Source organism: Pectinophora gossypiella, chromosome 27 (assembly GCF_024362695.1).
Source record: "Pectinophora gossypiella chromosome 27, ilPecGoss1.1, whole genome shotgun sequence".
Taxonomy (NCBI): Eukaryota; Metazoa; Arthropoda; class Insecta; order Lepidoptera; family Gelechiidae; genus Pectinophora; species Pectinophora gossypiella.
Window position 1 is genome coordinate 6471011 of NC_065430.1, and position 25078 is coordinate 6496088.

The 25078-nt window shown below is 40.2% G+C and overlaps 1 protein-coding gene and 1 long non-coding RNA gene across 4 annotated transcripts in view; both read left to right on the plus strand.

The window, feature by feature from the left end:
• The window catches only part of LOC126378852 (kinesin-like protein KIF3A), a 38206-nt gene that overhangs the window by 3291 nt on the left and 9837 nt on the right, over positions 1–25078 (plus strand). For both annotated transcript variants that reach the window (XM_050027315.1, XM_050027316.1), the window contains exons 3-5: positions 19836–20041; positions 21471–21601; positions 23110–23309. In XM_050027315.1, the coding sequence (XP_049883272.1) occupies positions 19836–20041; positions 21471–21601; positions 23110–23309 (537 nt within the window). The remainder of the gene's footprint in view (positions 1–19835; positions 20042–21470; positions 21602–23109; positions 23310–25078) is intronic.
• On the plus strand, positions 23639–24685 carry LOC126379057 (uncharacterized). Of its 2 annotated transcripts, none has more exons than XR_007568237.1 (3): positions 23639–23723; positions 23984–24111; positions 24632–24685. It is a non-coding gene; the product is annotated as an uncharacterized LOC126379057 (long non-coding RNA). The 2 variants fall into 2 exon arrangements; XR_007568236.1 differs by lacking the exon at positions 24632–24685 and adding an exon at positions 24372–24427.

The window sequence follows — 25078 nt, forward strand, 5'->3', positions numbered from 1 at the left end:
ACAAATATTTGACACATCCGGTTCATTCGTGCAATCTTGATAAGTAGCCTGAGCCTATACTTATCTATTGTGACTATTTATGTCATTTACTTTAGAATTAAAACAACTTAATTATTATAAACTAGCGACCTGCCACTCGGGTGCAATGCTGAGGAAAAAAAAATTACGATATCACATTAAAAACCTCAAAAATAACAGTACTTCTCCACTATAAACCTTCCTATTGAATCACTCTATCTATTAGAAAAAACCGCATCAAAATCCGTTGCGTAGTTTTAAAGATTTAGGTCCAGAGTACTCTAAACCGGTGGTTATGCATGAAGTCTTTGATGAGAGTTGAAGGTGAGAAAATGGTGTGTCAGGATCGTAGGAAGTAGAGTTCCGTGGTCTGTGCCTACTCCAACTGGACATGGGCGTGAAGTTTATGTATGTATTTCTTTATTTAAAAAAAATAGGAGCATTCAAATAATGTCTGTAAATGTACATATCAATCTTGTACTGTGGCTAATGCGTTCCTTTTTTGAAATACGTTTTGTTATGCGCAAACGCAGGCATTGTCTCCTTTTCTCCGTAATATATCCTACATCAAAATCAACTGTCTTTATTCTAAAATCAAACCACATGAAAGAATCAGTGACTATTTTCGCCAGCAGCCAGCAGATACAAGTAAGTAAAATTCTCTAGAATCTAGAAGAAAAGAAGTGTCAAGAAGAATCAAGAACTGTCGAGAAAAAATAAGAACTGTCCAGAAGAAATAAGAACTGTCCAGAAGAAATAAGAACTGTCCAGAAGAAACAAGTACTTTCGTGAAGAAAGAAGAATCCCACTGCTATGTACCCGTCCGCTGTTCGTCTTGACTGGCGGCTTGTCGTACCTTCAGTCTTGTCGAATGGTGGGTGGGTGCGGCGCGATGACACCATGGAACTTTCTAGAAGGATCTGGAAAAGAAGAACATTTCCAAGAATGTACGTGATGCTATTTTGGATTATTTCTAAGGTAGATTCAGTATTTATTTATATGACAAGAATTAGGAAATGTTATTTTTATTTCAGACCTAGATCCATATTTTTTTTTATTAACAATGGCCCCGATTCCTGCAGACACCTCCTCAATTTTACTTTAAGTTATACCTGTCATTTTCTTATCCTTCTCTTGTAGTTTCCTTTCTACGATGTTATGAACTTATGTTATGTTGTAGTAATTTACATTTCATAGTTTATTTTTGACCTAGGAAACTACCCAATTCTTTTTTGTTTTTTAATTAAAATAGGCTCAATCGACCACAATCTCACCTGATGGTTAGTGATGACGTGGTATAAGGTGGATCACGCTTGCCTAGCAAATGCCTATTCACAGCCTTGAAGACTCCCAGATTATAACGAGTTGGAAAAACAGACGACGGCAGACAGGCATCCTTACATAAAAGCACGAAATATGCCCGTTATAGGTGGCATAGCCTTGGCGGTATAAAAGTCAAGAGAACTAATGTCTCTGAGTGGATGCAATCATCACTTTATTGAAACGCGCACTCAATTGACTCGCCCGTCATATGTACTATTACCTCACTGTTACTATACAGATCTGTACCTCTATATATTATAATCTGTTTTACTTTAAATATAGTAAGAAGTATTTTTTTTTAATAAATATGGAAAGAATAGAACTCACTCCCTGCGTTATTGTTCCCCGATTAACGCAATAGGCTAGTTTCCAACTAGTCAAATCTCATTTCCCTGCTTTAAACGCCGGTAAAAACCCGTTATGTGTTTTAATTAGTCAACTCACGACACGAAATCACTATGGAATTTGTATGAAAAAGCAACCTGTGACGTCATAGAAAAAGTAACACAATTTCGCATTTATTATTACATTTTTCGTTAATAAAATTTATAAAAAAGTTTAATAAAAAAAACGGTTTTTGTCAATTTTCGATCTGTCTTTATTTAGTAATCAGAATTTCACAATTTATCTTGACCTAGAAAACTACCCAATTTAGGGGATTTCAAGGCTATTTGAGTTTTCGTGCTTCAGCTTAGACCACATTGCTGCTTAATACCAGCCGGGATCGTGGTGAAACGCACTGAAATCTTTTAATATATATATATTTTTATAAATAAAATAGGCTCGCGTTTGACCACAATCTCACCTGATGGTAAGTGAGAATGTGGTCTAGGATGGATCACGTTTACCTAGCAAATGCCTATTCACTCTAGCCTTGAAGACTCCCAGATTATAACGAGAAAGAAAAGATGTAAAAATGTGTTGTTACAGGATACATTTAGAATGAATAAGAAAATGTATACTACATTGTTACAAACGCGGTAAGAACCCGTTATTATGTGTTTTAAATGTATACTATCTCTATTGTAACTGAATCTACCTTATTTGTGTATTTTTTCTCTCACCTCATTTTCACTTTATTGTATATTGTATTGCACCATCCATACTCCATTTAGGTACCAGTACTTGGCATAACATTCTGGATGCATCTTGCGTTGCGTTACCGCGCTGCAAGACATTACACAGTAATGCTCAGTGCATGTAGAATGCTGCGCCTTATATCCACAGAGAAGACTACCTATTTATATATTGTATTGTAAAATATTGTATTATAATATATTGTATTATTTATTGCACTTTGTGTTTTGTAGTTTTAGTTATTGTTTATTTGGTTGTATAATTAAACTCACGGATATTACTTATATTCAGGATGTTGGTGACATCGTAACGAATACTGAGGGGAATTATTCAGACCATGATTCTGAGTTAAATGTCAAGTGGAATTTCCGTATGAGAAAATTTAGTTTTTTTTTTTCCACTTGATATCAACTCAGAATCATGGTCTGAATCATCCCCTTCAAAGTTTTCGTTACGATATCACTAACGCCCTGTATAATTCACTCATAGGTAACTGGGGTGCAAATTGTGTTTGCTTTTATCCGGCTATACAGGTTGTGAGAAGCTGCAGTAGTTTTAGACGGTTGAGACGTTTGTAACTATGTTATTGTTAACTATTTAATAAAAATATATTTCAATTTGTTTATGTTTGTACATTATTTATTCGGGTTGGAAGATGAAGGCGTACGTACCGCGATTCAAATTCAATTCAAAAATATCTTTATTTAGGGGGATTAGATCTAGAATGTTTTAAGGAAAGGTTAAGAGTACTCTAGACCGGCGAGCATGCATGATATCTTTGATGGGAGTGGAAGAGGCGAAGGTGTGTCAGGATCTTAGTAAGTGGAGTTCCATGAGTACTGCCTATCCCAACGGGATTCCATAGTAATTTCGTATTTTGACATTTAGTAAAAAGTAACTGATTTGAGTAGTTGGAAACTTGAAACTGCCCTATTATAGTTTTTGAATTATACATTGTTTTAGATTTACGCGGTTATTATCACAATTAAAACACATAGTAACGGGTTCTTACCGCGTTTAAATCAGGGATATGCGACTTGCAACAGTGTCGAAATATCGGGAGCCTCATATCCCTGATTTAAACGCGGTAAGAACCCGTTATTGTGTGTTTTAGTTTTTTACCGACTTCAAAAAAGGAGGAGGTTCTCAATTCGACCGTATATTTTTTTTTTTTTTTATGTTTGTTCGGGCATATCTTCGTCGTATATGAACCGATTTTGATAATTCTTTTTTTGTTTGAAAGGAGATATACCCAAGGGGGTCCCATGTCAAGGAAGTCAGGATCTGATGATGGAAGACCAGAGAAATCGAGGGGAATTTTCAAAAATCGTAGGAGCGACTAGTGCGTTTGTAAAGTCATATTAATCGGATCGATCTTTAGGCTTCGGGAAAACTTCCCGACCTTCGAAAACTGGTCAGCATCAGGGAGACACCCTATGGCCTGGCAAAACTATACAACCTGGAGCAATTTTTCTTTCACGAAACGTATTTAAATCTTGATCAAATTCAATCGCCGGTGCAAAAAAACAAAATGGCGGAAAAACAAGATGGCCGCCATACAAAATTTTGTCGATTTTGGAAGAAGCCCCTTTGGGTAAAAATAATGTATGGGGCGCTTACTCAAAACGTCATGTAGAGTACGGAAATACTTTCTGGTCACCAAAAATTGCTCCGCATCAGAGAAATACTCTACGGCCTGGCAAAACTATCGCACGTGAAGCAATATTTCTTTCAGAGCACTTATTTAAATCTTGGTCAAATTCCATAGCGTGTGAAAAAAAAAATGGCGGAAAAACAAGATGGCCGCCATACAAAATTTTGTTTTTCCAGAAAATGTCTTGGGGGTAAAAATGATGTATAGGGGTGTGATCGGAACGTCATCTTTGAAAACTGCTCCCAATCAGGGAGACATTCTACGGCCTGGCAAACCTATTGCACCTGGATTTTGTTTGTTTCCACGACACCCATTTAAATCATGGTCAAATTCTGTCGCCGGTGAAAAAAAACAAAATGGCGGAAAAACAAGATGGCCGCCATACGAAGAGGGACAGTTTCGAATAAACAGGACACGCGAGCTGCTTTAGCAGCGAGCGAACCACGCGAAATCTACTGTATCTATATGTATGCGTGAGTGTGTATGATAGCAGCTTCCACTGACAACCACATGTGTGTGTATGTGTGTGTGTGTGTGTGTGTGTGTGCGCGCGTGTGTGAGTGTGTGTGTGTGTATAAACATGTTCATCAATAATAATTGTGATCACTACTAATCATGTATTAATATATATCAATTTATATCAGAAAATTTGTCTGTCTCTGCATCCTTGCTCGGTCTAACCATCACTTAAAATCGTAAAATAAAATAAAATTTTTAACAAAAAAAAACCGACTTCAAACGCAAAACTAAAAAGCAATAAATAAATTTACTTCGCACAAAGTAATTAGTACGTATTTTCAATTAGTTAATTAATTTTATAAATCTGAAGTCGGTGCCAAGTAAATGCTACAACAACCCTACTACAATATCAAATTACTATGTACACACAATATTGTTTAATACCTATATCAAAGCAATTACAAAACAATGTCAAACAAAAAATTGCAAAACAATCAGTATTGAAAAATATATGAATCGGTACTTCGTTGTAGCATTTCCTTGGCACCGGCTTCAGATTTATAAAATTAATTAACTAATTGAAAATACGTACTAATTACTTTGTGCCAAGTAAATTTATTTATTGCTTTTTAGTTTTGCGTTTGAAGTCGGTTTTTTTTTGTTAAAAATTTTTTGAATTGTTTATTGTATTGTTTTATTGTACTAAGTTGTAGATTATACAATTATTTATTTTGTGTATAACTTAATTGTATTAAGATGTATTAAAATAACATTTTGTTTTTCTTTTATACTATAATGTTCTGAGTATATTATGTATTTTATTCAATATGTTCTTGGTTCTGTCACACCCAAGACACTTGATACAAAACGCCTCGTTTTACACAGACACTAAACATTGATGTTATCGTACACGCGCATCTGTGTGTGTGACGTCTGACGCCATACGATTGAAGACTAAAGTAAGACCGAGGGGGTGAGGTAGACCTAGCTCAGCCGCTGGTGGGGAGCGGAGAGTTGCCGTTCTATACCATTGGGGTAGTCAGAGGTACAACCATCACAAGATGACCTAAGTACCCACACCTCACTGAGTTTTCTAACGGCCTCCGTGGTCCAGTGGTTGAGCGTTGGGCTCACGATCCGGAGGTCTCGGGGTCGAATCCCGGTGGGGACATATCACAAAAATCACTTTGTGATCCCTAGTTTGGTTAGGACATTACAGGCTGATCCCTTGATTGTCCAAAAAGTAAGATGACGTGCTTCGGAAGGCGCGTTAAGACGTTGGTCCCGGTTACTACTTACTGTAAGTAGTCGTTACATGAGCCATGTCAGGGGCCTTTGGCGGCTCATTAATAACCCTGACACCAGGGTTGATGAGGTTGGTAATTCTTCTCACAACCCTCACGATAGAAGAAGAGACTGAGTTTTCTGTTAGACCACTGATAGGTGGTGAGTCGTATCGCCGTCTATAATGGTCGAGCGAACACAGGCGACTGTGTAATATTATTTAAGTTAATCGTTGGCAACACCAACAATATCTTTTTTTATTTTTTTATTGTGGCAACTTTAAAATCGCTCTCTCTTCCTCCTTCAACGCCATCAAGAAGTAACATGTATGTCGTGTGCAAGAAAATAAATATTTTGCTATAACTTTCAACTACATCTTTGAATACGACCAACCGCAGACCCCAACAATCGTCTCCTCCCTTGATAGGCCTATGCGTACATTTTATATACCCCTACGAAATGACGTAGAATTAAAAATATTGTAAATAAAATTGACCCTCGCCATAGTTTATCTGTGATATTTGCGTCGGATTCTTTTTGTTACTTATATTTATCGAAGCCCTTGTTATTTATCGCGGGTATGTAGATAGCGGCCCTGTAGCGGGGGCTGTAAGCACATTATGCAAAGCCCCGGGTTATCGCGTTGACCATTCCTGGATATTAATTTACATTCATTTGAATTTCCATTCATTACATCCCAAGCTTTTCTCGTCGAACAAAGGACGTAATATACGATCCCGACGACCCGATTACTCTAGCCATAGAGGCGGCCAATCAGCTCGCGACACCAAACACTTCAGGACCCCGATACCGACCCCGCCGGCGTGATTAACGATTTCCTTCATTCAGCGCTTATCGCTATCGACCCTCTAGGGTCGATTAATTCTTTCAAATATTTTTCCTCTGAGACGCCGCCCTAAGCTGAGGTTCGCGCCCAACTGAGCACCCTCAGGCCTGTTGTCTTAAACATAGTACCGGGGGAGAGCCTTCAGCGCTCCCCATTTGTCCGGCCAAGTAGTTAGTTGCCATCTGCGGCAAATATACAATAAGTCACGTCAAATACGTAATATTTATAGATCTTCGTATCCTATAACACAAGTCTCAAGTAAGAACTTAGCTTAGGATACGATGGTTTATTATATTTTAGAAACAATGTAAAACCATGTAAAATTGTAAATGTGTATGTTAAGTAAGTAAGCTGTACAATATTTTGAAATAAACAATTTATTTATTTATTATTTATTATACCTTTCCGTCCGCGACATTATCCCCATTTGTCCGGCCCATCAGTAAATGGCATACGCGGCAAATATTGCATAAATTATTGCATTATATAAATCAAGTTAAGGATTATTAGGTAATAATATTACAAAAAAAAAAAACAAAACAGGACGAGGCATCCACCACAGGCTTCGTCATAGTATTTGTAGGGCCCTGTACCGAGGTTTTTCTTGCAGCTTCCTTTCCCCGGCTATACAGGTTGAGACGCTGCAGTAGTTTAAGGCGGATGAGACTAAATATATTTAAATTTGTAAATGTTTCTACATTATTTTAATTTTGATTTTTTTTTTAAGTGTGTAATTAATTTTATTAATGTAATATGGATAATCATGTCTGAAATAAATGTTTGATTTTGATTTGATTATTTATTCGGGTTGGAAGAGGAAGGCGTACATACCGCGATTAGATCTAGAATGTTTCAAGGAAAGGTTAACCTTTCCTTTCATAGTTACCTACTGAATGAAGACTTGAAATGTGATTTTGGAAAAACATGCTTACGATGTTTTGACTATAAAGTAACGACATAACAAAATTCAAAAACGGGACGCGATGCTGCCGTGTCTATCGATTGGCGGCACGGCGGAGTCTGTTGCTGCGCGAAAATGTACCAAATGTCTGTAACGAGGGGCTTCCACACTACATTCCTGAAAAACAATAATAGATGGCGCTGTACTGTTTTTCATTTGTTCAACCCTCTATTTTCATGGATAACAGAGATATGCATCTTTTATCTTTGTTTTTTTTACCGACTTCAAAAAAAGGAGTTTCTCAATTCGACCGTATATTTTTTTTTAAGTTCGCGGATAACTTCGTCGTTTATGATCCGATTTTTTTTGGGTATAAATGATGACCCTTTTTATTACACCCAGGCACAATTACATCTCCAATTATTATTCTGATCAAAATAAAGAGAAACAATATAGGTTGCAATATAAAAACGTAATTCTATACATAATAAGGGCCAAATACCGAGTAACAGTTATTTTTGTATATTCTGCCATTACATTGTATTTTGGAATAATTATGTACTCGAGTAACGAGAAAATGGGTAGTTATCACGTTATATCTGTACAACGCCATTGTAGGGAGTGCTGGTAATTTCAATAAAACCCCACACAAACAATTGAATGAACTGTATTACTTAGGATATTAATTTAATTACATGATCCAAACATTGAGACGCGTTGGCTTGCTCGCGCTAGAGATGTGACTGACCATAAATGGTAGACTATTAGGTATGTCCCATACAGCCATCTGTATTGATATTAGGTGAACGTAGCCTGGAAAGTCCCTGATTACGTGATACGTAGATGACCTGCACTGCTGTCGGTTTAGGTGCTTTATAAAAACATCACGGAATAGAAGAAAGAGGTTGGAAAGGCCTTTTTTGACGTGACTTATTGTAGATTTGCCGCAGATAGCATTAACTACTTGGTCGGACAAATGGGGAGCGCTGAAGGCTCTCACCCTGTACAACGTTTAAGACAACAGGCCTGAGGGTGGCCAGTTGGGCGCGAACCTCGGCTCAGGGCGTCGTCTGAGAGGAAAAATATTTGAAAGAATTAATCGACCCTAGCGGGTCGATAGCGATAAGCCCTGATTGAGGGAAATCGTCGACCACGCCGGCGGGGTCGGTATCTAATAACTATCACGTTGGTCTAACAGAAAGCTCAGTAACGTGTGGGTACTTAGTTCATCTCACGACTATAGAATTCCATTTGCTTCGATCCTGACACACTTCTCTTGCTTCTTCCACATTTATCAATCGTTTCATACACGCACGCCGGTTCAGAGTAGATCGTATTGAACCTTTTCTAAAGACATCTCCAATTTGGTCAATGTACGTCCTTCTAATGTCTTCCTCTGCCAGCCCTACACCAACCTTCGCTTTATATACCATTTCCGTAATCCTATTATTTAAAATAAAACAAACTTGCGCGAGTTATGCAGGTTAGTGACGTCGTAACGAAAACGAAAACTTTGACAGATGATTCAGACTGATTCGGAGTTGATATCAAGTGGAATTTTCCACAGCAAAAGGGTGAATATCAAAATGTGCCATTTTTCGTGAAAAATGGGTTCAGACATGAAAAAGGATAGTTCTAGCTACGAGGTAACTTGTTCCTAGAACTTATTCACCCAAAAGAGAATTGAAAATATGTAATTTAATTAAAAAAAAAAAACACAAAAAAAACATGAATTTTGCGACTGAAAATTCCAGTTGATATTAACTCGGAATCATGGTCTGAATCATCCCGCTCAGTATTCGTTACGATGTCACTAACACCCTGTCTGTATTAAATATCGCGTCCATCCAATTTCACAAGAGAATGATATAACTTGTAATGGACAGACTTGCAGTCGACCCCTCAATCAATAGTGGTCTACTGCGCAGCCCACTGCGCAGCCCCAGTGGCCTCCTTGCGTCGCAACTGCTTCGGAAGGGCGTGACGGCAAATGAAAATTTTATCGCGCCACAGTATTGGATGGGGGTGGACAGAATTTGAGGAGATACAAGGTGGATCGAAAATACGATTGAACTAACAAACTATTTTTAACGGGTCGATTAAATGTTTAATAAGGTAAAAACAATTACTTAAAAAAAAACAATCTATATGCGTCCCATTGCTGGGCACAGGCCTCCCCTCAATTACCCGGAGGGGGTATCGAGCATACTCCACCACACTGCTCCACTGCGGGTTGGTGGAGGTATTTGTAAAATCAACGATGTTTAACCCCTTACCGCATGCGAAGCCATTTATGGCCTCTAAACTTTATGATTTTTTTTCTATATAAAGGAAACATCGAAATAAAATAAAATAAACTTTATAATAATTAGTGTTCTATTGTGAAGCAAAACATATTTTTTTGTCTACGGTAAGTCATAAATGTTAAAAGTATTTGAAGTTATAATGCAAGGCGCCCAGCAAGTGAAATGCAAGAAGTGCAGTGAAGTTTTGATCAATGAAAAATAATAGTTTATCGACGTTTCAGATCTTCAGTAAAAATAGTTATATGCTCATTGTATCTTCGACCATACCAACAGTAAGTTTTTTTGTATGTTCATTTATATTTATTTGATTTATGACCCTTTTTTTGTAAAATCCATATATGGCTTGGTATGCGTTCCCGCTAAATTGCTGTCTTGTCATATCTGGCTTTATATGCACTCAAAGGTATACAAATGCAAAAAAGCTTTTTATCATTTCTTCAGATATGGACTGTGCACGGTTTTATGGTTCTTCAAAGCATGTAAATCCTATCCCTGGTGATGGTTTTTTGAGTGAAGATGAGCTTGTTTCCGATTCTGACCGGAGTACGAACTTACTACGTCACGTTCCCCAATAAAAAAGCATGTTATGTAAACAGCGACAGTTACATGGCACTGTTTGATTTCAAGCTTGCAGTTTCAGAACATATGCGCAAGACAGGGACACCCAGCCAGCCTTCTTAGTACGCCGATAACGTCAAGAGCCGGAACTCCATCTAGTCCAGCTGAAACTCCAAATAGCATGCCAATAAACCTCGAAAAGCACCAACCAGGTATCAAGATCTGCCATTGACTTCTATATGCACTGACGGTGTCGATCATTTTTCTATTTGGGTAAAAAATCAACGTCAATTATATCAATTCTGCTCAAAGCTACGTAGATATATCAAATTGTGAAAAGTGCGTAGTTTTTTTATGCTACAATGACAAGCGCAATTGTTTTAGAGATTTCCACAAAATGTAAACGCTACGCATACGAAGCCATATATGGCCCATACGATTTTTGCTTAAACACATACGAAGCCAAATATGGCTCTTCAATTTATTTTTATAAATAATAACTATAAAAAATATTGTCTTGTATTTTTTTTCAAATAATAGATAAATAAACACATTTTCGCAAAAAAATATTTTTTTATTTACAATCTTCATAATTCATGCAATAAGGGGTTAACAAAGACCAGTGCCGTGTTTATCAAAACTTCCAAGTCTACACGTTCACAAGCTACAAGTTACTCACAAGTACTTGTAAATTACGTTAAAAAAAAGTAGCGGGATTGTAAAATATACTTGTGAAATAAATATTGACACTTGTAACATGTAATTTATATGCGTAGTTTATTTTTTTAGTTTTACATTATCATAATCTCCCTACCGCTATCCCGTTTTCACAGGGTCCGCTTACCTAACCTCAAGATTTGACAGGTCCGGTTTTTTACAGAAGCGACTGCCTGTCTGACCTTCAACCCGCGAAGGGAAAACGAACCCAGTACAGGTTAAGTCAGTTGTGATAAACGCATTCTTGTAATAATGATTTTTTTACAAGAAAACTTCTTGTAATACAAGGCCTGTAAGTTTTGGTAAGGGCACAGGCTTTGAGAAGATACGCTAAACCGTCGATTTTGTACAAATAATTGTACCTAAAGTAACGGCTCATTATGATGGCCACTTTGGGGTTTCCCTGCTCAGAAAGTTTCGTATTCATTACTTCTTCTTATCGTGTGGGTTGTTAGGTGGATTACCAGCCTAATCCGCCCTGGCGTCAGGGTTATTATTGAGTCGCCAAAGGCCTCTGACGTGGCTTACGTAACGACTACATACTTATATAAGTAAGTAGTAACCGGGACCAACGGCTTCGGACTATCAGGGGATCAGCCTGTAATGTCCTAACTAGGTATCACAAAGTGATTTCAGTGGTATGTCCCCACCGGATCGAACCCGGGGCCTCTGGATCGTGAGCATAACGCTCAACCATTGGACTACAGAGCCCGTCAATTACTAAGTACGAATATAAGGATAAAATGATGCATTTAGCCACACACTTAATACAAAACACCTCGTTTTACACAGACACTACACATTGACGTTATCGTACACGTGCATCTGTGTGTGTGACGTCTGATGCCATTCGATTCAAGTCTAAACTATGTTCGATGGTGGGTGAGGTAAACCTAGCTCATCCGCTGGTGGAGAGCGGAGAGTTGCCGTTCTATACGTAGTATTATTCCATATTCTATGATTTCGCCTAAAATTAAACCACATTTTGCTCAATGTGGTTGTGTGAAGTAAACAGTTCAAACAATATTAACGGTTTCAATGAGATTATCGTCGACGAGCTGTCGTAATGCGGTTATAACATTAAGGTACTATTAAGTAACCTTCACCTATTTACACTTTGAGTCGTCAGCAATGGTGATACCAGTACACACCATCCAATTTTATTTTAAATTAAACACAAGAAATAGAAGAAAGCGGTTGGAAAGGCTCTAACGCGCATGAGAACCGCTGTCGCCGGTTCAACCCCACTCTCTTTTACTACTACTATTGCAAACAGATAACCGCGCCCTAGAGCCCTGGTAGGCCAGTTTATAAAACGCTTGACTCTCACTTTGAGGTCGCAGGTTCGAATCCAGCACAGGCCTAAAAACATGGTTTGTTTTCGAATTCATGTTTGTATCATACTTAAATGATTATCGCATAGCACTATGCGGTAAAGGAATATATCGTGAGGAAACTCACATTCCCGAGAAACGCATTTTCATAGGTATGTGACCTAACCTGTATTGGGCAGATAGGCAGTCGCTTCTATAAAAAAAAAACCGGACCTGTCAAATCTTCAGGTTATCAGGACTGTGAAAAACGGGATAATGTTTTCCTTCACCGCTGAGCACGTGATAATCATTTATGATCCAAATATGAATTCGAAAACACATTCGACAATCATTGGTTTAGACCTGTGTTGTATTCGAAATGTGACCTCAAAGTGAGACTTTCTGATAGACCAACGTGAATGTTATTTTTCTAAAGGCGCTTCAGTGGTGTTCACTATCTGAAGATATGCTATTCTGGTTCCACCGAAGACCACTGCGTCATTTTCTATCGACTTTGTTACTGAGGAAACACTAGCTAGTTGTCTCTGAATAAATAATATCGACCTTGAACCCTTGAATCAATAATTGAGTAGTTTTCTAGGTCAAAAATAAATTATGGAATTCCCAAACTGAAGATTTTAACACGTGAACACGCTTATCTGTTTTTCCTTCGCGAGTTGGAAGCTCAGACAGGCTCCTTAGAAAAGGTTTTATACGATCTACTCTGAACCGGCGTGCGTGTATGAAGTGTCGGGATCGAAGCAAATGGAATTCTATAGTCTCTGCTTACTAAATAGGAAATAGGCGTGAGTTTATGTATGTATGATGTATGTATCTAAGTTACGCAGTCAAATTCAGTGGTAGATTCGAACCTGTGGAACTACAATCTATGTTGCGTTCGAACACGGCTATGTTGGATTTTATAACTTAATGTACATATGTTTAATCTGAAAATAGCGAGCGGTTGACCTATATTTTGAGTTGGCCTGGATAAAAGATGGATTCACTCAAGTTTGATTCTTGAATGCAATTTAGTTTGGACTGTTTTTGAAAGTAGACCTGTTCAAAATGTAATTCAGATGTATTTTATAAGAGTTGCTGTTTCCGGAGGATGTTTTTGTTTTATTATTAAATGAGTTTCACCCTTCTTGGAATTGATCTTAGGTATACTTTTAGAATACATAAAATTACTATTCGATTACATAAGATCACTAAATCTTTTAAGGGGCAATGTATACGTTTTTACAATAAGATTCCCATTGACATTCAGAAATTGCCTTTCAACTGTTTTAAGACAGTAGTTAAACAAAAACTTTACAAAAAAGGTTATTATAAAGTTAGTGATTATTTAGAAGATATGAATGCATGGGATTAACTGTCTGAGAACTGATATAAGGCAGCTAAATTACTCAATTGTATACCAATATTTTATGTTTATTTTTATTTTTTAAAGAACGTCTAGGGCCCTGTGCCGAGGTTTTTCTTGCAGCTTCTTTTCCCCGGCTATACAGGTTGTGAGAAGCTGCAGTAGTTTTAGGCGGATGAGACGTTCGTTATGTAAAAATTGACGATTCAAAGTGTAACTATGTTACCTACTGAATAAAGATATTTTTGAATTTGAATTGAATAGGGTAGTTTCCCACTTAGGTACGAACAAAAAACGCTAAGTATCACGGGCAGGTTCTATAAACATTACCAGTACGGTCACGAGCATTAATATGTATACACTTTGGTACCATGTCACTTTAACTTTTTTGACACATTGAACTGTAAGTCTCACTAAATGTCAAATATGTTAGTGCGACAGAGTCCTAAAGTGGGTACATTATGTATTGTAAGAGAGCGCTATGTTAAAAAACAACTAAGATATAGCGAAACAAAAGTAAATCGCCGCCCTAGCGTTATCCCGTGTTTACAGGATTCGCCTGTCAAACCTTTAGGTTGGGTAACATCAGGTAACATCGCTTCTACATCAGGGGGGGTAAAATGGCCACATCGAAGCAATTCATCTAAGAAAGCAATGTTGCTATTTGACATTTGTTTGCATTGCGCACTTACTTTTATATATGCGCAAATGTCAAATTGCAATATTGCTTTCTTAGATGAATTGCTTCGATGTGGCCATTTTAACCCCCCTGATGTAGAAGCGACTGCCTGTATGTAATTCCAACCCACGAAGGATAACCAGCACATTGCACGTTAGGTCGCATACCTTCAAAACGCATTTCTCGGAATGTAAAATATCTGATCCAAATCATCATCAACAGCCCATTAACGTCCCCGCTGCTGGGGCACGGGCCTTCCCTATCTATGGATGGATAGGGAGATCGGGCCTTAAACCATCACGCGGGCCCAGTGCGGATTGATGGTTATTAACGACTGCTAATGCAGCCGGGACCAACGGCTTAACGTGCTTTCCGAAGCACGGAGGAGCTCGAGATGAAAACTTTTTTGTGGTCATATATGACCGGCCTTTGCGAAAGTTGCTTAACTTCAACAATCGCTGATCCAAATATCAAGCAACAATTATATTATTTGTTTGATTAATGATGTACCCGAGCAGGTAGTAAAGAAAATAGGTAATTATCACGTTAAATCTGTACAGCGCTATCTATATTTCTTTCGGGGAACGTGGCCTGGAAAGTCTCCCATTCATTGTGTTTCTCTGCATCGCCCTACTTCCAGAACTGGATCGATACGCCGTCCGACGAAACTGTATGCGGCCCGTCCAATTCGCCCCCCGGAATCAGGTCAATTCCGTATTTAGGTCGAGAGCCGCCTCTGTGTAGTATTTTATTATGTCCTCCCAATAGACTGCAGCTTTAATTAAAATGTTACTAACCTATAAGCGAGGAGCTCGTTGGCGCAGCGGTAAACGCGCGCGATTGTTGAAGTTAAGCAACTTTCGCAAAGGCCGGTCATAGGATGGGTGACCACACAAAGTTTTCATCTCGAGCTCCTTCGTGCTTCGGAAGGCACGTTAAGCCGTTGGTCCCGGCTGCATTAGCAGTCGTTAATAACCACCAATCCGCACTGGGCCCGCGTGATGGTTTAAGGCCCGATCTCCCTATCCATCCATAGGGAAGGCCCGTGCCCCAGCAGTGGGGACGTTAATGGGCTGATGATGATGATGAACCTATAAGCTAACTTGCAATTGATGTACCTCTGACTACCCCAATTGGGATATGGTCGTGAGCTTATGTTAGTTTAAGTTCTTCTATCGCGTGTGGGTTGTGAGGTCGATTACCAACCTCATCAACCCTGGTGTCAGGGTTATTATTTAGCCGCCAAAGGCCCTTGACATGGCTCGTGTAGCGACTACTTATTTACATCAATAGCAATCGAGACCGACGGTTTAACGTGCCTTCCGAAGCACGGATCATCTTACTATCGGACAATTAGGTGATCAGCCAGTAATGTCCTAACCAAACTAGGGACCACAAAGTAATATTTGTGATATGTCCCCACCGGGATTCGAACCCAGGACCTCCGTTTCGTGACCCCAACGCTCAACCACTGGACCACGGAGAACCCTGACACCAGGGTTGATGAGGTTGGTACTCCACCTCACAACCCACACGATAGAAGAAGATTAAAATGTTAAAAGAAAGAAAGTAACTTTCATTATTTTAGGCAACATCATCTTGCCTCTTCTGTCCTCAATAACTCTCAATATTTGCCTCGTGTTGCGTTAAGTCGTTGGTCCCGGTTGCTACTGACTGATGTAAGTACCTAGTCGATCATGTCAAGGGCCTTTGGCGGCTCAATAATAACCCTAACACCAGGGTTGATGAGGTTGATAATCCACCTCACAACCCACACGATAGAAGAAGAATATTTGTTTTTTTTCTCTTACTAGCAGTTCCTCAATAGTAACTCTTTCAGTCCAACTTATACTATCCATCCTTTCCATCCTGGCAATTCTAACACAATGTAAAAAAAGTATTTTATTTAGGTATTAGAATATTTAATAGCTAAGACCAACGCGGAATCCTGAATATCCTGTCGACTGAATCTGCATCACTCCATCTCCGATGTAGGTCACCTCCACAAATAGGTCACAGGGCGGCGGCGGCGCCGCCATTATGCTGTCCATACTCTTTATATTTATACATAAACAGCCTATATACGTCCCACTACTGGGCACAGGCCTCCCCTCAATCAACCGGAGGGGTGGTATGGAGCATACTCCACCACGCTGCTCCACTGCGGGTTAGTGGAGGTGTTTTTACGGCTAATAGCCGGGACCAACGGCTTAACGTGCCCTCCGAAGCACGGAATCGTCTTACTTTTTCGGATAATCAGATGATCCAAACCTGAAAAGTCCTTACGAAACAAAGGACAGCCTCACAAAGTGATTTCGACAATGTCCCCATCGGCAATCGAACCCGGACCTCCAGATCGTGAGCCTAATTCTCTAACCACTAGACCACAGAGGCTGTTAGTATATTTATAGCTTTATATTTATATTCAATTCAAATTCAAAAACATCTTTGTTCACTAGATAACATAGTTACACTTTGAATCGTCAATTTTTACATAACGAACGTCTCATCCGCCTAAAACTACTGCAGCTTCTCACAACCTGTATAGCCGGGGAAAATGCAATAAAAATATAGCATGCGCTTCTTACACTATTCTGGGTCATATTTTTGAATCGCTCAGCTTCGAGTCACGTTTGAAAATACAGGGTGTTAGTGACAACGTAACAAATACTGAGGGCGATGATTCTGACCATGACTCTTGAGTTGATATCTGTTATTCCTGCACATAGGAGGGAGTCCATACGGAGAGTGGATGGAGAAGGTAGAATGGAATGGAGAATGGAGACAACCTCTCGCATTCATATGATTTATTCGACTAATTTGCTAACGAGCCGCGGAGCGCAGCCATCGGCCAAAAGTATTCAAACTACCCTCTATATATCTAACAATATCAATTGGAATTTTCCGTCGCAAAAATCAAGATTGTCCATCATCCGTCGCCTTCTTTTTCGGAGGATAAGAAAATGACAGGTATAACAAAATAAAATTAGCAAGTGTCTGCAGGAATCGGGGCCATTCATTATTTTTCACCATAATTATATACATCTTAGGACATGACTAAAAAAGCGACAAAAGAGACAAAAACGAAAGCGGTATATAAAGCGAAGGTTGGTGGTAGGGCTGGCAGAGGAAGACCTAAAAGGACTTACATTGACCAAATTGGAGATGTCCTTAGAAAAGGTTCAATACGATCTACTCTGAACCGGCGTGCGTGTATGAAGCGATTGATGAATGTGGAGGAAGCAAGAGAAATGTGTTAGGATCGAAGCAAATGGAATTTCATAGTTTCTGTTTACCCCGGTGGGAAAAACGGCCTCTGTGGTCCAGTGGTTGAGCGTTGGACTGTCGATCCGGAGGCCCCGGGTTCGAATTCTGGTGGGGAGATATCACAAATTTCACTTTGTGATCCCCAGTTCGGTTAGGATATTACAGGCTGATCACCTGATTGTCCGAAAGTAAGATGATCCGTGCTTCGGAAGGCACGTTAAAGGGTTACTATTTACTGATGTAAGTGAGTAATTGTTACATGAGTCATATCAGGGGCATTTGGCGGCTTAATCATAACGCTGACACCAGGGTTGATGAGGCTAGTATTCCACCTCATAACGCACACGATAAGAAGAAGACCTCGGTGGGAAATAGGCGTGAGTTTATGTATGTATGTACAATCCTAACTAAAATACGCCTGGGCGTGTCTGAAATGCATCATTCCATCTGCTTCCTAGGTCAATCCACTATTTAGGTCAGGGAGCTGACTAGTTTAAAACTTTCTATAGCTGATGTATGAGTACTTTTTAGCAGTCTACATTTTTTTATTATTATCTCTCTCTGATCTCTGACCTAACCTGTATTGGGCTGGTTTTCCCTTCGCGGGTTGGAAGGTCAGACAGGCAGTCGCTTCTGTAAAAAATGTTAGGTAAGCGGACCCTGTGAGAAACGGGATGATGCTAGGGAGATGATGATAATGATGAGCTCTGTCTCGGTCTCTCTTTTTTTTATTTTGTTTCAATTTTTTTTATATATAATGCTGGACATAGGCATCCCCTCAATCAACCGGAGAGGGTATGGAGCATACTCCACCACGCTGCCCACAGGGCGGCGCGGTGACGCGGGTTTGTGTCGGTATTTTACAGCTAATAGCCTTTTTTTACTTCTACTAACTTTTTGGCACCGTTCAGTGCTTATCGGCGCGCGTTCATATATTCTCCTGCGGGTCACCAGCGCTGAAGCGCTCATAAGTTTCCAGCTTTCTTTCTGTATACGGCCTAATGAACCATTACGCTCCCATTTGTCCGCAGCCGGGTACACTGCACCATCCCTGAATGAGGTCACCCCCACATTTAGGTCACGATGTACTCTTGAGCCACTTTCTAGGTCAGTTTGCTCGTTCCATGCATTTATTATGTATGCTGGGTAGATTATTTGATTGGGATTTCCATTTAGTCAAATGAGTTACAGAAAGAAGAGTTACGCAAATTTCGCTCTGCGCCCAAGCTCCTCGTCAACATGTATTGAGCCGCCAAAGGCCCCTGACATAGCTTGTGTAGCAACTACGTACTTAACATGCCTTCCGAAGCAAGGCTCATCTTACATTCGGACAGTGTGATCAGCCTGTAATGTCCGATCCAAAGTTTTTTGTGATTTTCCCACCGGGATTCGAACCCGGGACCTTCGGATCGTGAACACAACACTCAACCACTGGACCACGGAGGACATTGTCCTGTAATGGCTGTATACTAACTGATAGGCCACCTCACGAGCTCATGAGGAGCTCGGTGGCGCAGCGGTTAACGCGCTCGATCTGCGATTGTTGAAGTAAAGCAACTTTCGCAAAGGCCGGTCATAGGATGGGTGAGCACAAAAAAAAAGTTTTCATCTCGAGCTCCTCCGTGCTTCGGAAGGCACGTTAAGCCGTTGGTCCCGGCTGCATTAGCAGTCGTTAATAACCATCAATCCGCACTGGGCCCGCGTGATGGTTTAAGGGCCGATCTGCCTATCCATCCATAGGGAAGGCCCGTGCCCCAGCAGTGGGGACGTTAATGGGCTGATGATGATGAAGCCACCTCACAAACCACACGATACAAAAATACGACATAACATACATACATACATAAACTCACGCCTATTTCCCACCGGGGTAAGCAGAGACTATAGAATTCCATTTGCTTCGATCCTGACACACTTCTCTTGCTTCCTCCACATTCGTCAATCGCTTCATACACGCACGCCGGTTCAGAGTAGATCGTATTGAACCTTTTCTAAGGGCCTCTCCAATTTGGTCATCGTAAGTCCACAAAAATACGACGTATACAAAAGTCCCTTCTCTCCCCCAGATGGACATCTACGTCCAGACGGCAAGCCCGATCGTGGAGCAGGTGCTGAAGGGCTACAACGGCACGATCTTCGCGTACGGCCAGACCGGCACCGGGAAGACTTACACCATGGCCGGCAGCAACACTGCGCCCGAGCTGCGCGGAATCATACCCAACTCTTTCGCGCACATCTTCAGCCACATCGCCAAGGCCAATGACGATGAGAAGTAAGCGCCAGCTTTTATTTTGTTTCTGGAAATTCTTTATTTAAACTAATATTACACAGGTGGCGGATAGTGGAACGGCCATCAGATATGATGGTTAGCTGCAAATATAAAAATAAGCAGTCCCCGACCAAACAGCGACAGGATTAGCAGAACGTAGTGGGTAGCCCACTGGGACGGGCTAACCTATAAAATGCTACTGAGGTTCTATGACGATCTTGTGACGTAGCGAGTAGGCGCCGCTACTTCAAAAGCGCACCCCTGATACCGGGCAGCACTGCGGTATCAGTACTGGTTGGAGGCCGAGGAAATGAATTCTGGTAGGGCTCTAGCTAGAACATCACCGATTGAGAAATTGGTCGGTGTACTGTGGTACGGAAAGCGATTGGGGCAACCACCGTTCTACACGCCCTATCTATGGAGTATTGAAGGCGATTACTCCACCGACAAGAGCGCAGCTCTTAAATAAAGAGAGAGAGAGAGAGAGAAAAACTAATATTACATACTGTGGGTATTTTATATCATCATCATCAATTTAAGAGCCACGCTCTTGTCGGTGCAACATTTTCCATGCTACTTTTTTAGGGAAAAATAGAGCAGTGGTTTCTCTCTTGCCTTCCGCCCCGCAGTACTTTTGTCTGACGCAAGTGGGATGGCGCCCAGAGTAGTCTATTACAAAGCCATATTAGGACTCCTGTCCTATCCTGTCTGTATTTTATATAAGCCTCACTTAATGACGTTACTTATACACTTTATTAGGCCAAAGTAGCTCGCCTCCCAAAGTTTACAAGATCAAAAGTAATACTCAATCAATTAATCAATAATACTTTATTGCACATCGAAAACGAATAGGAAAGGGACGGATGATTGTCAACAAATTATTTTTTATGAATAACCTACTAACTACTTAACTCTGTCGGGTTATTGGCCGATGTAAAATTTTTAGACGGTTGTTTTAGATTTCTGCTTAAAATTGACGTGTGTTCCATAAATTTTATGCCTGTCGATTGCCCGTGCCTTTCTTTTTCAGCGTATAAGAAAATGACAGGTATAATTTAAAATAAAATTAGATGGTGTTTACAGGAATCGGGACCACTGGCTCTTGAAATACAGTTATACTAGTTTAGGAGTTTAGGAACTTTGTGCATTTTAGTGATAGACATTTTAGTTTGAATATTTTCTTTTAAAGTAAACTATAAAATAAATAGTTTAGGAGTCAGGGCTTTATTTGTAATTGTTACCTACCAGTCATGTACCCTCTTTAGAACCCTGTCGCACTACCATAGTTGACATTTAATAAGACTTACGGATTGATTTGTCAAAAAAGTTAATGTGACATGGTATCAAAGTGTATACATATTAGTGCTCGTGATCGTACTCGTTTGAACTTTCTTCTTTCTTTCATTTATTTTGGAATGTTCTTGTACTCCAGGTTCCTGGTGTGCGTGACGTACCTGGAGATCTACAACGAGGAGGTGCGCGACCTGCTGGGCAACAACCCGCACCAGAGCCTCGAGGTCAAAGAGCGGCCAGACATCGGCGTCTTCGTTAAAGACCTTACTGGTAAGCAAGGGCTTGTAACTTAACTGGGTTATTTACCAGTTTTACCAGTTGGGCTGGGTTTTTTAAACAAACAAAAAACCCAGCCCAGCCCAAATTGTACTGTATTCCTGTGTTATGTCTGATTGTTGAAATTTAGTTCTGTGCAATAAAGTATATTTGATTTGATTTGGTTATTTGGTCAATGTATGTTTGGTGTATGTTTGTAATGTAATGTATACAGGGTGTTAGTGACATCGTAATGAATACTGAGGGGAATGATTCAGACCATGGTTATGAACTTATTAGTTAATATAAAGTGGAATTTTCCGTCGCAAAATTCATATATTTTTTGTGCTTTTTTAATTTTTTTTTCATTTCTACTTCATACTTTTGCGATGGAAAATTCCACTTGATATCAACTCAGAATAATGAGCTGAATCATCCCCCCTTAATATTTGTTACGATTCTTACGATGTCACTTACAAGTAGAAGTACATACAAGTAGCCATACAAGTATAAAGGGTGTTAGTGACATCGTAACAAATTACTGAGTGTGAAAATACTGAGTGTGATCATTCAGACCATGACTCCGAGTTGATATCAAGTAGATTTTCCTGTCGGAAAATTCATGGTTTTATTAAGTTTATTTTCTGTTGCATACTTTTGCGACGGAAAATTCCACTTGATATCATCCCTCGTCAAGTTTTCGTTACGATGTTCCTAACATCCTGTATTATGTTAGACATCCGTGTAAAATTATTAGCATTTGATAAAACCCCTGTTTGTCGTATCTACGAGGCGTGTTAGATAGAGTATCTAAGTGGGTTAGCGATACGACAGAACTGTGCGTATAGCGTATATCAGCTTATCAGCTGTTAGGCCGATTTTTATTAGGACATATTCTGACGCAATATTATTATAGCCTTGGTAACCCAGTTGGAAGAACGCTTGACTCTCACTGTGAGGTCGCAGGTTCGAATCCAGCACGGGCCTGCTGCAACCTATGATTTTCGAAATCGTTTTTCGAATTCATGTTTGGATCCTGAAGTGTTTGGTGTCGCGAGCTGATTGGCTGCCTCTATGGCTAACAACACAATTTTTATATCATCACACTGACAAGGAAAAACAGTACCTCTGAAATGAAATGAAATTTATTCGCTCTAGAGTGGTACAAAAGATCTTAAATATACATTATATCAATAAAGTAAATTCATCACTCACTCAACCATACAGCGTGCGAATATTAATATTAAATAATTTATAATTAAAGGAACATTCAATCTTTAATAACACCTTGCTGCACCTTCTGTGCTTAGTAATAAGAAAAAAAAACAAAATTACATTAACTCTGTGTACGTATAATTTTATTTTCAACTTTACACATCTTATTATCAACTTTACAATAGTGGATACCTGTAATTGGCCTCATAAGTACAACATTAATGTAACTTTTTAAGCTTAAGGCGCTGTTGTTATCCTAAATAAATAAAAAAAAAATCCTTCTTTGATGGTTTTCTCGTCCCGTCCAGGCTACGTGGTGCACAACGCGGACGAACTCGAGAAGATAATGGGTGTGGGGAACAAGAATCGGCACATCGGCGCGACCGCCATGAACACGGAGAGCTCGCGCTCACACGCCATCTTCTCCATCACCGTGGAGAGCAGCAAGCGAGGCGTCGACAACAAGACGCACGTCAAGATGGGCAAGCTGCACCTGGTCGACTTGGCGGTAAGAATAAGAACCTTATGCTTTGAAAAGGTCACTTCTTCAGTAAAAGCAACATTTCATTCACCGTGGAGAACAGCAAGCGAGCCGCCGACAACAAGATGGGCTAGCTGCACCTGGTCGACTTGGCGGTAAGAATAAGAACCTTATGCTTTGAAAAGGTCGCTTCTTCAGTAAAAGCAACATTTCATTCACCGTGGAGAACAGCAAGCGAGCCGCCGACAACAAGATGGGCTAGCTGCACCTGGTCGACTTGGCGGTAAGAATAAGAACCTTATGCTTTGAAAAGGTCGCTTCTTCAGTAAAAGCAACATTTCATTCACCGTGGAGAACAGCAAGCGAGCCGCCGACAACAAGATGGGCTAGCTGCACCTGGTCGACTTGGCGGTAAGAATAAGAACCTTATGCTTTGAAAAGGTCGCTTCTTCAGTAAAAGCAACATTTCATTCACCGTGGAGAACAGCAAGCGAGGCGCCGACAACAAGATGGGCTAGCTGCACCTGGTCGACTTGGCGGTAGGAGTAACAACCTTATATACGCTTTACAAAGGCCGCTTCTTCAGTAAAAGCAACATTTCATTCACTGTGGAGAACAGCAAGCGAGGCGCCAACAACAAGATGGGTAAGCTGCAGCTGGTCGACTTGGCGGTAAGAATAAGAACCTTATGCTTTAAAAAGGTCGCTTCTTCAGTAAAAGCAACATTTCATTCACCGTGGAGAACAGCAAGCGAGCCGCCGACAACAAGATGGGCTAGCTGCACCTGGTCGACTTGGCGGTAAGAATAAGAACCTTATGCTTTGAAAAGGTCGCTTCTTCAGTAAAAACAACATTTCATTCACCGTGGAGAACAGCAAGCGAGGCGCCGACAACAAGATGGGCTAGCTGCACCTGGTCGACTTGGCGGTAGGAGTAACAACCTTATATACGCTTTACAAAGGCCGCTTCTTCAGTAAAAGCAACATTTCATTCACTGTGGAGAACAGCAAGCGAGGCGCCAACAACAAGATGGGTAAGCTGCAGCTGGTCGACTTGGCGGTAAGAATAAGAACCTTATGCTTTAAAAAGGTCGCTTCTTCAGTAAAAGCAACATTTCATTCACCGTGGAGAACAGCAAGCGAGACGCCGACAACAAGATGGGCTAGCTGCACCTGGTCGACTTGGCGGTAGGAGTAACAACCTTATATACGATTTACAAAGGCCGCTTCTTCAGTAAAAGCAACATTTCATTCACTGTGGAGAACAGCAAGCGAGGCGCCAACAACAAGATGGGTAAGCTGCAGTTGGTCGACTTGGCGGTAAGAATAAGAACCTTATGCTTTAAAAAGGTCGCTTCTTCAGTAAAAGCAACATTTCATTCACCGTGGAGAACAGCAAGCGAGACGCCGACAACAAGATGGGCTAGCTGCACCTGGTCGACTTGGCGGTAGGAATAAGAAGGAACCTTATATACTATTTAGAAAAACTCTTTAGAATAGAATGGAATAGAATAACTATTCCTAGAACAGTGAAGGTTACAAAAGTACTTACTTAAAGTTAGATTAACAATGGCCCCGATTCCTGCAGACACCTCCTAATTTTATTTTAATGTCAATTTATGACTAGTAGCTAACACTGCCCAGGGAAATGGGACTGACTCAGCATATTGTTGCTAAGAGTATGGTACGAGTACCCACTCTCACCAACACTGATATTCTGCCAGTACCCAAGTTACGCTTATCGAATAATGTGGTTTGTGCGTCGGGCTCACGATCCGGAGGCCCCGGGTTCAAATC